This window comes from Megascapheus bottae, chromosome 11, assembly GCF_031878675.1.
Source record: "Megascapheus bottae isolate mThoBot1 chromosome 11, mThoBot2.hap1, whole genome shotgun sequence".
NCBI lineage: Eukaryota > Metazoa > Chordata > Mammalia > Rodentia > Geomyidae > Megascapheus > Megascapheus bottae.
The window spans coordinates 41,851,889-41,864,615 of record NC_143519.1 but is presented as its reverse complement, the minus strand read 5'-3'; the positions used below and the strand labels follow the sequence as shown (position 1 = coordinate 41,864,615).

General features: G+C 46.0%; 1 protein-coding gene and 1 non-coding gene across 3 annotated transcripts; both read left to right on the top strand.

The window, feature by feature from the left end:
- Window positions 1–1,680: 1,680 nt before the first annotated feature.
- Tpt1 (tumor protein, translationally-controlled 1) lies at window positions 1,681–7,274 on the top strand. Of its 2 annotated transcripts, XM_090342103.1 has the most exons (6): window positions 1,682–1,828; window positions 2,154–2,227; window positions 2,788–2,978; window positions 3,751–3,856; window positions 4,476–4,592; window positions 5,433–7,274. In XM_090342103.1, the coding sequence occupies exons 1-6, from the start codon at window positions 1,801–1,803 to the stop codon at window positions 5,433–5,435; spliced, it is 519 nt and encodes a 172-aa protein (XP_090198229.1). In that variant the 5' UTR covers window positions 1,682–1,800; the 3' UTR covers window positions 5,436–7,274. The 2 variants fall into 2 exon arrangements, with proteins under 2 accessions (XP_090198230.1, XP_090198229.1); XM_090342104.1 differs by lacking the exon at window positions 4,476–4,592 and having other exon boundaries at window positions 1,681–1,828.
- On the top strand, window positions 5,231–5,360 carry LOC150056947 (small nucleolar RNA SNORA31). The gene has a single exon (XR_016537225.1). It is a non-coding gene; the product is annotated as a small nucleolar RNA SNORA31 (small nucleolar RNA).
- Window positions 7,275–12,727: the final 5,453 nt, after the last annotated feature.

Sequence of the window (12,727 nt, the reverse complement as noted above, 5' to 3'; positions counted from 1 at the left end):
AAATTCAAGGGATGGCATTTGTTTTAGCTCCCACTGCCCTGAACTGTCCCTAACCCCTACCTTATCTCACTCCAGTAGCTGATTGCTGTGTTGATGTAAATCTGTAGTCTTTGTCTTTAAAAGCCCTGCAGAAAAGCTGTTCAGGGCTTCGTCCTGGGCTCCTGCTGTACAGTAGTGTAGGACAGAGGCTAGGAGCTAGGAGACTAGGGCATAACATTGTATATATGTTTATTTGATATGTTTATTTGAAATAGGATAGGGAAGGAGGGAAAACAAGATGGGGGTGCGGGGGAGGGAAATGGGGACATAAAGGGTATCAAGATTTGTGAAGTAATGTACCCTCTATCTGGTGAATATAATTAACTCTTCTATTAATTACAATAAAAATATTTTTTAAAAAACCCTTGGATGCATCTTTCCTTCAAACTAAAGATGGGACTTAAAAAGGGGAGTGGGGGAAGGGCCGCCAGCGCGGTGGCTCATGCCTGTAATCCTAGCTACTCAGAAGGCTGAGATCTGAGGACCAAGATTCAAAGCCAGCTGGTCCACTACAAAGCCAAGAGACTCTTATCTTCAATTAATCACTAGAAAAAGTAGAAAGTGGGGCTTGGCTCAAGGGTAGGGTGGGAGCCTTGAGCTGAAGAGCTCAGGGACAGCACCTAGACTGTCAAGCGCGCAGGTTCAAGCCCCATGATTCCCCCCCCCCAAAAAAAAAGAGGCGCGGGGGGGGGGGGGGGGGGAAATGGCCTAGTGGTAGAGTGCTTACTTAGTATGCGGGAAGCTTCTGGGTTGATTCCTTGGTACCACATACACAGAAAAAGCCAGAAGTGGTGCTGTGTCCCAGGTGGTAGGGCACTAGTCTTGGGAAAGCTCAAGGACAACCCTGAGTTTAAGCCCCAAGACTTGTGGTTCGGGCGGCAAAGTGAGAAATCCAGTCCAAAGTCAGGTCCTTCGAGGTAATGAGGACAGGCGAACAACTGGCTCAACTTGGTTACCTTATCCCAGGGTGACGGCACAACTCTTTCTGCAAAGGACAGGATTCCCGACTCCACCTGTCTACCGCCGGCCCCAGACGAGCAGAGGGGACCCAACTGAATGAGCCCGGGAACACCGGGCTCAGGGGTTCCTCGTCCCCCCGCCGGCCCGGGTCCCCAGACACACACCAGAACCGGCGTCGGCGGGGGCCGGGCTGGTGGTCCGGGTGGGTGCCGCGGCCGGAACGTCCCCAGGGGCCCTCGGAGAAGCGCGCGGCTCCCCTCGGGGCCAGCCCGGACCCCGGGGGCCCAGCCCGCAGGCCTCGAGGGCCCGCACTTGGCCTGGGCTCGACCTCCGGGAAGACCGGGTGTCTAAGCCCCACCCCAGCGGGGAAGGCATTCATAAATGCGGCTCCTCCCCGCCCCCCACCGGCCGCAGAGGCGAACCCCGCACCCCCACCCCACCGTCACCACCCGGTCCTCAGACCGGGCCCCAGCGGCCCCGCCAGTTCAGACGCAGCCTACAGTCACCCAAGTTCCCGGATGGTCCCGCCTTCTCCCTCCCCACAGCCCCTCCCTCCCCTCCGGGCGCTCCGTGGCCCCGCCCCTGCGTGGGTCTACGTGCCCACGTCACCGCTCACGGCGCTTCCGGAGGCGCCGCGGGCGGTGACGTCAGCGACGTGCCCTCTATATGAGGTGCCGGAGCAGCCTCACCGGCCTCTTCCGCCCGCTCCCCCCTCCCCCCCAGTGCTGCTCCGGCTGCTCCGCGCTCGCTCCGAGCTCCCGCTGAAGCCAGCGCCGGCGCCGTCTCCCTCCAGCCGCCATCATGATCATCTACCGGGACCTCATCAGCCGTGAGTTGTGACTGCTTCACTATGCCCATTACTTACTAGTGTACACGCGGGACTGGGGTGCGGGCGGAGACGGGCGGACGCCGCCGCCGGGCCGGGGACAGAGGGGCCGGGCGGGGGGGGGGGGTGGACGCCGTGCGACGGCCTTTTCCGGGGACAGAGAGGGAGTCGGCGCCCGGGGGACCGGGCTCCCGAGCCTCCGGTGCCGAGGCGCAGGCCGTGCGCCGGGAGCGTCTCTCCGGCGCGAGAAGTGGCAGGGCCGGCCTGCGGGCCTCCGGCGGCGGCCCCGAGTGACAGACGACCCCCGGTGCTGTTTGTTCCCGAGCAGACGATGAGCTGTTCTCCGACATCTACAAGATCCGGGAGATCGCGGGCGGGCTGTGCCTGGAGGTGGAGGGCAAGGTGAGCGGGCGCGTCGGCCGGGCCGGGCCGGGGAAGGGGGGTGGCCGGGCCGGGTCGGGCCGGCGGGCTCGGGTTTCCGCCGCTCCCCCGCCCCCAGGCGGTGCAATCCTCCCTGCCGCCTCCTGGCGGAGGAGACGCTCTTTTCCGCTCTTGGGTTTTCTAGAAAAGTGGAGGCGGAGCCGAGCCTGGAAATAGATGGGCCGTTCGGGCGCCCATCCTCCTTCCGGGACGCGGGAGTCGGGCCGGACGGAGCCCAGCTCTTGACCCTTTGCCCGGTTCCCAGCAAACCGGCGGCGGGCAGCTGGAGACAGCTGTCACCGAGTCGATGGTGACGCCCTTTGTATTTCCGATCAGCGATGACTACTTGTCGAGTTACACTGTTTCAGGAAAGTCATCATAGATTTTTTTTTTTCTTTTCCTCGACGTGGTGCCTTGATGATCTTTCAACCAGAATGGCGAGACGAAGATTAAAGTGTAGACCAGTGACATAGAAAGGATTTTGGAGATTTTCTTTTGATAAATTTTGTTCTTTGCAACGAGTCTCCTGTTTCTTGATGCAGATGGTCAGTAGGACAGAGGGTAACATTGATGACTCACTCATTGGTGGAAATGCCTCCGCCGAAGGCCCCGAGGGCGAAGGTACCGAAAGCACAGTCGTCACAGGTGTGGACATCGTCATGAACCATCATTTGCAGGAGACCAGCTTCACAAAGGAAGCCTACAAAAAGTACATCAAAGATTACATGAAATCGTAAGTGATGCCACAATGCCCAGCTTATGTCCAGGGATTGTAGGATCTAGGAATTGGCTGTTACCAGCCTTCTGAACAGCGCCTTTGTACTGAGGAGCTTTCAGACAAGGGTGGTTGCCTTTCACTACATTAATTGGAGCATGCAATGTGATTTTTCACTAGACAGAATGGTCTTCTTTTGGGGGGGGGGCATCCTGGGCTTTAGGCTCAGGACCTTGTGCACTGTCCTTGGACTTTCTCAAGGCTAGAGCTCTACCACTTGAGCCTCAGCACCATTTCCAGCTTTTTCTAACTATGGTACTGAGGAATCAAACCTAGGTCTTTGTGCATGCTAGACAAGCACTCTACCACTAGGCTAAACTCCTGGCCCAGAATGGTACTTTGAGGACAAGTTTTCTGGAAGGTCTGAACTTTTGTTTTGAGTGCTGGGATTTGAACTCAACCATACAAGGCAAGCTCCATGACGGTCATATCTTTATTGTGCCATATTGTTGATTTTTCTGGGCCAGGAGTTTGGCCTAGTGGTAGAGTGCTCGCCTAGCATTCCTGGAGGCCCAGGTTCGATTCCTGGGTACCATATATATGTACCATAGGCATAGAAAAAAGCCAGAAGTGGTGCTGAGGCTCAAGTAGTAGAGATCTAGCCTTGAGAAAGTCCAAGGGCAATGCTCAGGCCCTGAGCTCAAGCCCGGGACTGGCAAAAAAAAAAATTGATTTTTCTAAAGTATTCATACTTTAGTGACCTGTGTTTTGTTTTTCAATACTGTTTTAGACTTAAAGGCAAACTTGAAGAACAGAAACCTGAAAGAGTAAAGCCTTTTATGACAGGGGCTGCAGAGCAAATCAAGCACATCCTTGCTAATTTCAATAATTACCAGGTAAAAAACCTTGAATGTTTACATTACAGGATTAATTGCAGAACAGAAGATTCTTGTTTCTTTAGTCTTCTTTAAGTCTTGGCTTAGAACCATTTAAATAGCAAGTTTCATATAGAAATAGCCTTTTAGACCACATTTTGCATTCTTGTTAAAAAACATCTCACCCCTTTTCACTTCTGGATTCTTGACTTAACCTAAGTGTTCCAGCTTTGGTGTGTTCACAATTCTGGCGTGTATCTATGCCACTGGTTCTCTGTTCCTAGAAAAAGTTAATCATCTCTTGGCTCTGATGAGATTGTTCCTTATGATCTAGTTTATCATTGTCACCTTTCTGTTTTCAGTGCTTTGCTATGTCAGTAGGCTTGGAATTCTATGTGGGGTTGAGAAAAAGTAAGTTTTTAGGAAGCCTAAAAGTGTTCCCAGGTGCCAAGTACTAGTCTGGTGATGATGATATGAGAAACCGATGTTTTTGAGTCGTAAGCATTGCTCCAGCCATCAAAGCTTTACCTGAAGTTTGGTTTCATGGTGGCCTGAATCATCCACTCTGTAGTTTGTGCTGAATGTGTATATATACATACAATGGTCTAATTAGTCTAATTCTATGTGTTTGTTTCCCAAGTTTTTTATTGGTGAAAACATGAATCCAGATGGCATGGTTGCTCTCCTGGACTACCGTGAGGATGGTGTGACCCCATTTATGATTTTCTTTAAGGATGGTTTAGAAATGGAAAAATGTGTAAGTATGAGGAAGTTTGTGTCTTGTCATCAGGATAGTTGGAATGTTTTTTGTCTGTGGGGGGAATTTGAGGAGGATTGTATTTCATATACAAGATCCTTTGTTATAAGGGCTTAGAATCTTGGTTTCTACAGGAAACTGGATGTACATAGTATAAAACACAAAGTGCTGGCCTGAATATCAGGCAACACCTTACTTTTGTTTTAACTGTAGATAATAACCTTATTTGTATATTGCCACCTGTAAGAGTATCATCTTTCACTTTGGATTAGTGATCATTGAAAGCCTTAGAATATTGTTGGCTTCTATCTAGTAAGTAGCAAGAGCTGACTGCTGCATTGATAAATACAGGAATTGTTTTACTAAATTGAATTCAGTAAAAATACATGAATGTCTGCTCTTACGTAAAGAAGTACCATTGGCTGTGCAGAAACAAAGGCATTGATTGTCCTAGCTTTTGGAGGCTTCCCATACAAATTAGGTAGAAGAAAAGTCCATAGTGAACAAAATTAGAAGCAGCGATGGACAGGAGAAGAGCCCTTCTTACATGGTTAGTCATTCCGGATCTGAGGTCTTTATTGGTACAACACTGAGTGGGAATGAGGCTGCATCTATCTGTCTGGTTTGGTAGCAGTGTTCTGCATCCACTGATAGACCTTGAACAGTTTGCTGTTGTTCTTTTGGTTTGCACTAGGATGCAAAAGGAAACAATCCCTGCGCTTTCTGTCTGTCTCTGTGGCTGCCCAGATTGAATAAGGGATTACATCATGAGTGAAGTAGGAAAGTTAAGTAATCTAACTGAGAGGAAAGTGTTCATGTAATTTTCCTTCGTTTTTACAGTAACGAATTGGGCAATTACTTTGGATCTATCACTTGTTACCATAACTGGCTGCTGCTTGTCATCCACACAACACCAGGACTTAAGACAAATGGGACTGATGTCATCTGGAACGCTTCATTTCTTTTGACCATGGTTTATTTGGAGTGGAGACATTGTTTTTAAGAAAAGAAAAAACATGTCATGTAGGTTGTCTAAAAATAAAGTGCATTTGAACTCAAGAGAATGCTTCTTGGTTTAATATGTTTAAACACAATCCATCCTATAGTGTTCCTGGAAGGAGCTAGAGGCTGGTATTTCACCAACACTAGAAAGCATGGGACTGTCTTCAGCTAACTTCTGCAGTGGAAACTATTAACGAGACTGGAATGTAAAAGCTCAAGACTCAGTTGAGTTTCAGTATAAAGTAACTGGTGGTCACTGGGATGACCATGCCCACGCCAGTGCCAGCATTGGAAGTGGAGCCTTGCATTTCATCACCGGCAGTGGAAGTAGTCGAACCTGGAAAAGATTGCAAAAAGAATAAAGACTAACCTAGTTGGAAGAAAAGTATTATCTGGGCTTATTTAACCTAAGTAGTAACAAATTTCTTGGAATGTCAAACTCCTTGGTAACTAGGACAAGGGTAGGTAAGTGGTTGGGCAAATACCAAAAGAATACTTTATGGGATGTGGCCTAAGTTTGTCAGTTTTTGGAGTATGGCCATGCTGATATGTGACTGGCTTCTCTGCAAAAGCAGGGGCTAACAATCTAGGTCTAAAATAGCCATAGCTACTTTTCCAGGAGGTTTTCCAGTTCCTGCATCAGGAAAGTGAGGGGATCAAAAGATAGTTGATAGGCCCAAGAATTTCATATTGTCTAAAAATGCTATATAATTATGGAAATTGAATTTGACATACCTAGAGCAGTTTATTGTGTGATCTATGTAAGGAGTCTCTTTGGTTGAATAGGGAGAAAAATTCTTAAATTTGGGCATAACACAACAGTGAACCTAAAATGTTCTTGTTCATATGAGAAATTTTGGGAAACATCCCCTGACATTTCACCTGCCTGATACTTTGTTAACAGTGATAAAGTAATCCAGAGTTTACTCAGTGACTTCTAAAGTTGCTAATGTTCTCATGGTGCCCCCTGGTGACCAAAAGCAAACTCCTACTGGGAACACCCATTTTGATATTAAAATGAAATGCAGTGGCTTATGTCTGCAATCCCAAGTAAAGATTGAGAAGACCATGGTTCAAGGTCTGCTCTGCCAAAAAGCAAAACCCTGTATGTGATCCCAGCTGTGTGAGATCAGGACCACATAAAGGCTTGGGGCAAATGAAAATACAAAAATAAATTTTGCTTTGCAAAACAGGCAAAAGACCTGCTGAAGGCATGTGTCAAGCAGTAGAGTGCCTGCGTAGCATGGGGACCTGATCTTCAATCCTGCACAACTAAATTAGAGGGAAAGGTTCTTGTCTGGTGTAGGAGGAAACATGCCTAGGGGAAGGGAATTTTATGCAACAATTGATGCTGTCAAAACTAGTATGGGAGGGGGTAGAGAAGAGGGGCTGGTAACTGACCACCTGGAACCTAGTCCTAGAAAAGTGAAAGCAAAATAAGTCCTTGGTTGCCTAGTCCTTGCAGTGTTATTTATGGCTATACCCTCTCACCATCCAGGTTTGTGCATGTGGCACAATTTTGTAGTCTCTTCAGAATTGGCCAGCCATAGAAATTATTGATAAAACCACAGCCTGGGGTAACATTGCCCAAAAATGCCTCTTTAACCTTACTTTTGTAATTGTAACCTCTCTGTATGTACATCATCTTTATAATAACAAATAAAACCCCACAGAGCCCAAGTAGTTGTGTGAAGAGTACCTTTCGTTTTGGTGGTTTTTTTTTTTTTTGCCAACCCTGGGCCTTGAGTACTGTCTCTGAGCCTCTGTGTTTAAGGCTAGAACTCTACCACTTGAACCACAATGTCACTCAGCTTTTTGAGTAGTTTTTTTGTTGTTTTTGTCAGTAGTGGGGCTTGAACTCTGGGCCTGGGCACTGTCCCTGAGCTCTTCACCTCAAGGCTACCTTCCTCTGGAGCCACAGTGCCACTTCTGGTTTCCTAGTGCCTAGGCTGGCTTTGAACCATGATCCTCAGATCTCAGCCTCCTGAGTAGCTAGGATTACAGGCGTAAGCCACAGTGCCCAGCTGGACTAGTTTATTGGGAATAAGAGTCTCAGGACTTTTCTGCCCATCTGTGTTTATTGCTAGAGTCAGAGTAAGAGATTTTGAAGAGAGTAAAAGACAATGTATGCTCTTGCACATATGAGAGGCATCCTGTCATTTTGTCTCAGTAATGCTGTTTGACACAGATGTGTTTCTAATGATCTGTGTGGGCTTTGGACTTCATTGCCTGTGTGAACAATTGAGTGGAAAAGGACTTTCACAGTGTTGTCAAGGAACCAAAGCCTTTGTGGTTTTTGTTTTTGTTTTTGAGGGTCATGGGACTTCAGCTGGGCACTGTCTTGAGCTCTTCTGCTCAAGGCTACTGCCCTACCCTTGAGCAATCCCCACTACCCGTTTTTTTCTAGAGGTTAATTGGAGATAAGAGTCTCAGATCTTTTTGGTCCTGGGGTGGCTTTGAACCTCAATCCTCAGATCTCAGCCAGGCTTAAGGAAAGCCTTTGTAAGGTGCTGTTTGAATTACAGATGTGAAGGTATAGACTGTATGATTTGGGGGCAGACTAAGTAAGACAATTCTTACATAGTCTAAATTGTCCCTGTTCCCAATTCTGGGAAAAAGATGGACACTGTATTGACACAAGAAAGCAGAAGCAAAGAATGGAGGTTGGAAAGAATAATTGCATAGGGACGAGATATATAGGAAAACCACTAAGGGCTTTGAGAAGAAGTTTTACCATCTGACTTAGTTTTTCAGCAGATCTCTTTGCTGTTGGGTAACAAGATAAAAAGCAAGGTGAGGTGACAGCAATAGTAGAGAAGATGGTTGGATAGGAAAGTAGATAGACGTACTTTTGGGTTAGATGAAAGGTGAAAATAACTAAAGAGTGATGCCAAGTATTTTACTCCAAGAATATGGAAGAAAGGCTGAGATGGAAAGATGGAAGATGGGAATTCAAGTTTGGTTCATTGTGATTCTTTATTCAAATGAATGGATAAGCAATTGGGGTTTGCGTCTAAAAGGTAATAGAGGTGTCTAAGCTGGATAGCCCAATACAGATAGTTGGGAAATCTCAGTAGGTGACTTTGGAAGCCATAAATGACCTTCCAAGCTAGAGGTTGGTGAGAAAGAAAAATCTGTGAGACTGTATCTCCAATTAACCACCAGAAAACTTAAAAATGAGCTGTGGCTCAATGTGGTAGAGTGTTAGCCTTAAGCAAAAAGAGCTTGGGAATAACACCCAGACCCAGAGGGGGAGAAACAACAAAAAGACCTTCCAACATACAGACCTTCCTGATGAGAAATCAGGAAAAGTGATTAAAATCAAACTCTGAGGTTAGAGAACTAAGGGATGGCCTGCTGGAGGTCAGAGGAATAAGTATTTTAGGAAGGAAGAGAAAGACCAATAAGGCTATCTGCTCCTGAGGATTGAGGGGCCAGGAGTTTGGTCTAATGGTAAAGTGCTTGCTTAGCATGTGTGAAGACCTGGGTTTGATTCATTGGTACCACATACACAGGAGAACAACCACAAAAAAGCTGGAAGTGGTGCTGTGGCTCAAATGCAGAGCTCTAACCTTGAGAAGCCCAGGAACAGTGCTCAGTCTCCAAGTTCAAGCCCTATGACTGGCCAAAAAAAAAAAATGAAGAAGAAAGATGAGGACTGAGACTGACACCCTTAACAACTGTTGGATGTCAGTAGAGGGGAGAAAGCCTAAATAATGTTTAATATAGCAGCACAAATACAAGCAGGCAGGGGCCACAGAATGTCATAAACATATGCTTCTTTGTTACTACAAATCAATTGCTTAAACATGGAGAGCGAGAAAGGAGATAGTCATTGTCTGGGAGTTTGAACATAGGGGCTACTACACTTTTTGTCCTTTTTTCTTTCTTTCTTTCTTTTTTTTTTTTTTTTTTTTTGCCAGACCTGGGACTTGAACTCAAAGTCTGGGCATTGTCCCTGAGCTTCTTTTGCTGTACCACTTGAGCCACAGTGCCACTCGTAGCTTTTTCTGTGTATGTGATAGGAATCGAACCAATGATTCATGTATGCTTGGGAAGCATTCTACCACTAAGCCACATTCCCAGCCCTTCTTTTTGCTTTCTGAAAAATAAATATTATAAAGGTGATATGTAGAAGGATTACAGTTACATACATTAGATAAAGAGTACATTTCTTGTTGAACACTGTCACCCCTTCCCTCACTCTCTCCCTGGCTTGTGCTGGAACTGGCCCTAGTCTGTGATTCTTCCTCTGCTTTCTGTGTAGTGAGGATTATAGACATATACCACCACACCCAGCTCATTGGTGTTCCTTGGGCTGGCCTTGACCAGCCATCCTTCCAACCTCTACCTCCCAAGAAGCCGAGATTGCAAGTATGAGCTACTGTACTAGACCATACAGCAAAATAAATAATAGTACTGTATTAGACATCATTCAGTGCTGAGTATCTTAACACTTAGATATGAGAAATTGACTCATGTACTTGACGATTTTCTTCATGTTAGGAAGGCAGTTAGGTCCTACTTGAATATCAAATTAATCTTGCCCATGGCCTCATGCAGTGTCATGCAATCTCAGTGGTAGTACATAATCTACCTTTTCCGTCTGGTTTGACCCTAAATGTCTCCATAGGCTGATGGGCTGACAATGTGAGCCCATCACATTGAGATGCTATTTAGGGAGGTGGTAAAAATTTCAGAGTGTGGGACTATCTGGAGAAAACAAGTCACTGGGCCATACCTTATACTGTCTTGGGAAGCATATACCTTGTATGTTTGCATATCCCTTCTCTTCCTGTCTCTGCTTCCTGGCCTCTGTGAGGTGAGCAGCATTGTTCTGTAACATTGTTCTCCACGCTCCCATGATGTTCAGCCTGGCCTCCAGCCCACATCAATGGACCTCTGGAACTCTGACCCCAAATCAGCCTTTCTTCCTTTTAAATTGTTCTACCAAGATATTTTGGTCAAAGCAATGATAAAGCTAAGTAACCCAATTCCCTAAGTCACAGAGAAAGATGATGTTTTCTTGACATCTAGTCAAAGAATACTTGTGTGTGTGTGTGTGTGTGTGTGTGTGTGTGTGTGTGTGTGTGTATGTGTGTAGGCATATGAGGATGTGCAATTTCTTTTCCTTGAGTTATTTTTCTTTCTTTCTTTGTTTTGTTTTTGCTTTTCGTCAACTGGGCTTGAGTTCAGCCTGGGCACTGCCCTTCAACTATTTTTTCTCTTCCACTTTGAGCCACAGAGCAATTTCCAGTTTTCTGGTAATTTGTTGGCGATAAGAATCTCACAGACTTTCCTGCCTGAGCTGGCTTTGAATTGCAATCCTCAGATCTCAGCCTCCTGAGTAGGGAGGATTACAGGTTTGAACCACTGGCACATGGCTCTTTTAGTATTTTAACTTGGGAACTTTCCTTAAGATGGACTAATTTGTCAGGTAAGCAAGATTCCCCAATGAATATGCAAGCTTGGGAAGAGGAGGATGTCAGTTGAAGAGGAAAAATTCTATGCCCATAATTAAAGAAAAATGAATGCTCCTTTGCCTCCTTACAGAGGTGAGCAATAGGTAGCAACAGATGATGAGAATAACATCAGAAGCTAAGTCAACTCCAGCCTTGATGGTGGTACATAGAACTCGCATCATATTTCCAGTGCACCAGCCTTCCCAAGCCTCCTCCAGGCCTCCCCCACTGTCTAAAGTGGCAGGGAACTGGCAGTCATGGGTTTTGTCAGATGGAACACAGCTTCGTGGTTGCCATCGTATCGGCATGACAGTAACACCAACTGTTGGCATCTATTAAAAGCTCAAGTGACTAAGCCTCAAAATTGGTTCAGTAATGTACAGCCTGCTCTGCTCTACCTGGAACAGGACTAGGGGTAAGTGACAAGGATAGGGCATCTAGTAAGGGAGGAAAGATGGCTTTCTGCATCATCTCTGTGCTGGTGGCTAAGGCAGTTAACCAGAGAAAAGCATGAATGTGTTCGTCTATCATTCATTTATGCTGGTACTGAGTCTTGAACTCAAAGTTTCACAATCCCACTTGACTTTTTTGCTCAAGACTGGTGTTCTACTACTTGAGCCACATCTCTAATTCTAGCATTTTGCTGGTAAGTTGGAAATTAGACTCTCTTGGATTTATCTGCTTGGTCTGCCTTTGAACTGTTATCCTCATATCTCAGTTTCCTGAGTAGCAGGGATTAAAGGAGGCACAAGCCACCAGTGCCTAACCAAAAAAAAAAATTTTTTGAGACATGCTCACACATGTGTAAGGTATACCCTTAGGGATTTCCTTTCTTCCCCAGTATGGCACAGCAGGCACTACTGATAATAAACCTTCATTGGAGGGCCTGATGTGCTGAGGGCCTCTCCTGTTCTCTTTAGTGGCAGTCACTGAATATGGAAAAAGTAGATAATCAGATGGACAAGAAAGATGTAGTCTGAGGAACCATATATTCTAATGCTTAATTATAATTGAATTATTCTCATTCTAAATTAATGATTTACTATGCAGATCCAGTCGCCAGAGCAGCTTGTGGCACGGGTTCCCACACCCTGCCTCTATCCTACCTCAAGGGGCCGGATAGTATGCAGTGGGCTATGCTACAGGAAGGCCTGAGATGGAATAAGGCTCCTGGCACATCAGCACCTCCTCCTCCCATAGGGATGTTTCTCCTCATCCAGGAATGGAAGCTCATCTCCAGACACACCAAGTGTAGGCCTGAGGGTTTTCTGATCAGGTGGATCTCTAGATCTCTTTGGAAGTAGGCAGTAAATTTCTTGGCTACTCTATCCTTTAGCTCAGAGGTCCCATAATACAGGATCATGAGAGATTGTATTGTCTCCTGACATTGCAGATCAATAAGGAAATGACGGATCAAAACCAGCAAGGAGTACAATCAAATAATGGATGCATGAAAAAAATACTTAGCCCCACTCATAATGCGAGAGCTACAGATTAAAAGTGCACCTGACACTCTCTCATGCCTAGCAACAACAAAGGATAAGACATTTTACAGTTGCTCTGTCATGGAGGTTATAAGAAAACAAGTTTCCTAGCCTTGGGCAGGAATACCACTCCACCTCCACTCCCTCAGAGGACACAGCTGTCACACGTTCATAATCATTGGCCCAG

What these genes read in the sequence shown, in the direction of transcription:
- Tpt1 (XM_090342103.1), top strand. Translation starts at nt 1,801, where the DNA reads ATGATCATCTACCGGGACCTCATCAGCC. An exon ending in GCCTGGAGGTGGAGGGCAAG is followed by an intron (nt 2,228 to 2,787) that starts GTGAGCGGGCGC and finishes TTCTTGATGCAG; the next exon opens with ATGGTCAGTAGGACAGAGGG. An exon ending in ATCAAAGATTACATGAAATC is followed by an intron (nt 2,979 to 3,750) that starts GTAAGTGATGCC and finishes ATACTGTTTTAG; the next exon opens with ACTTAAAGGCAAACTTGAAG.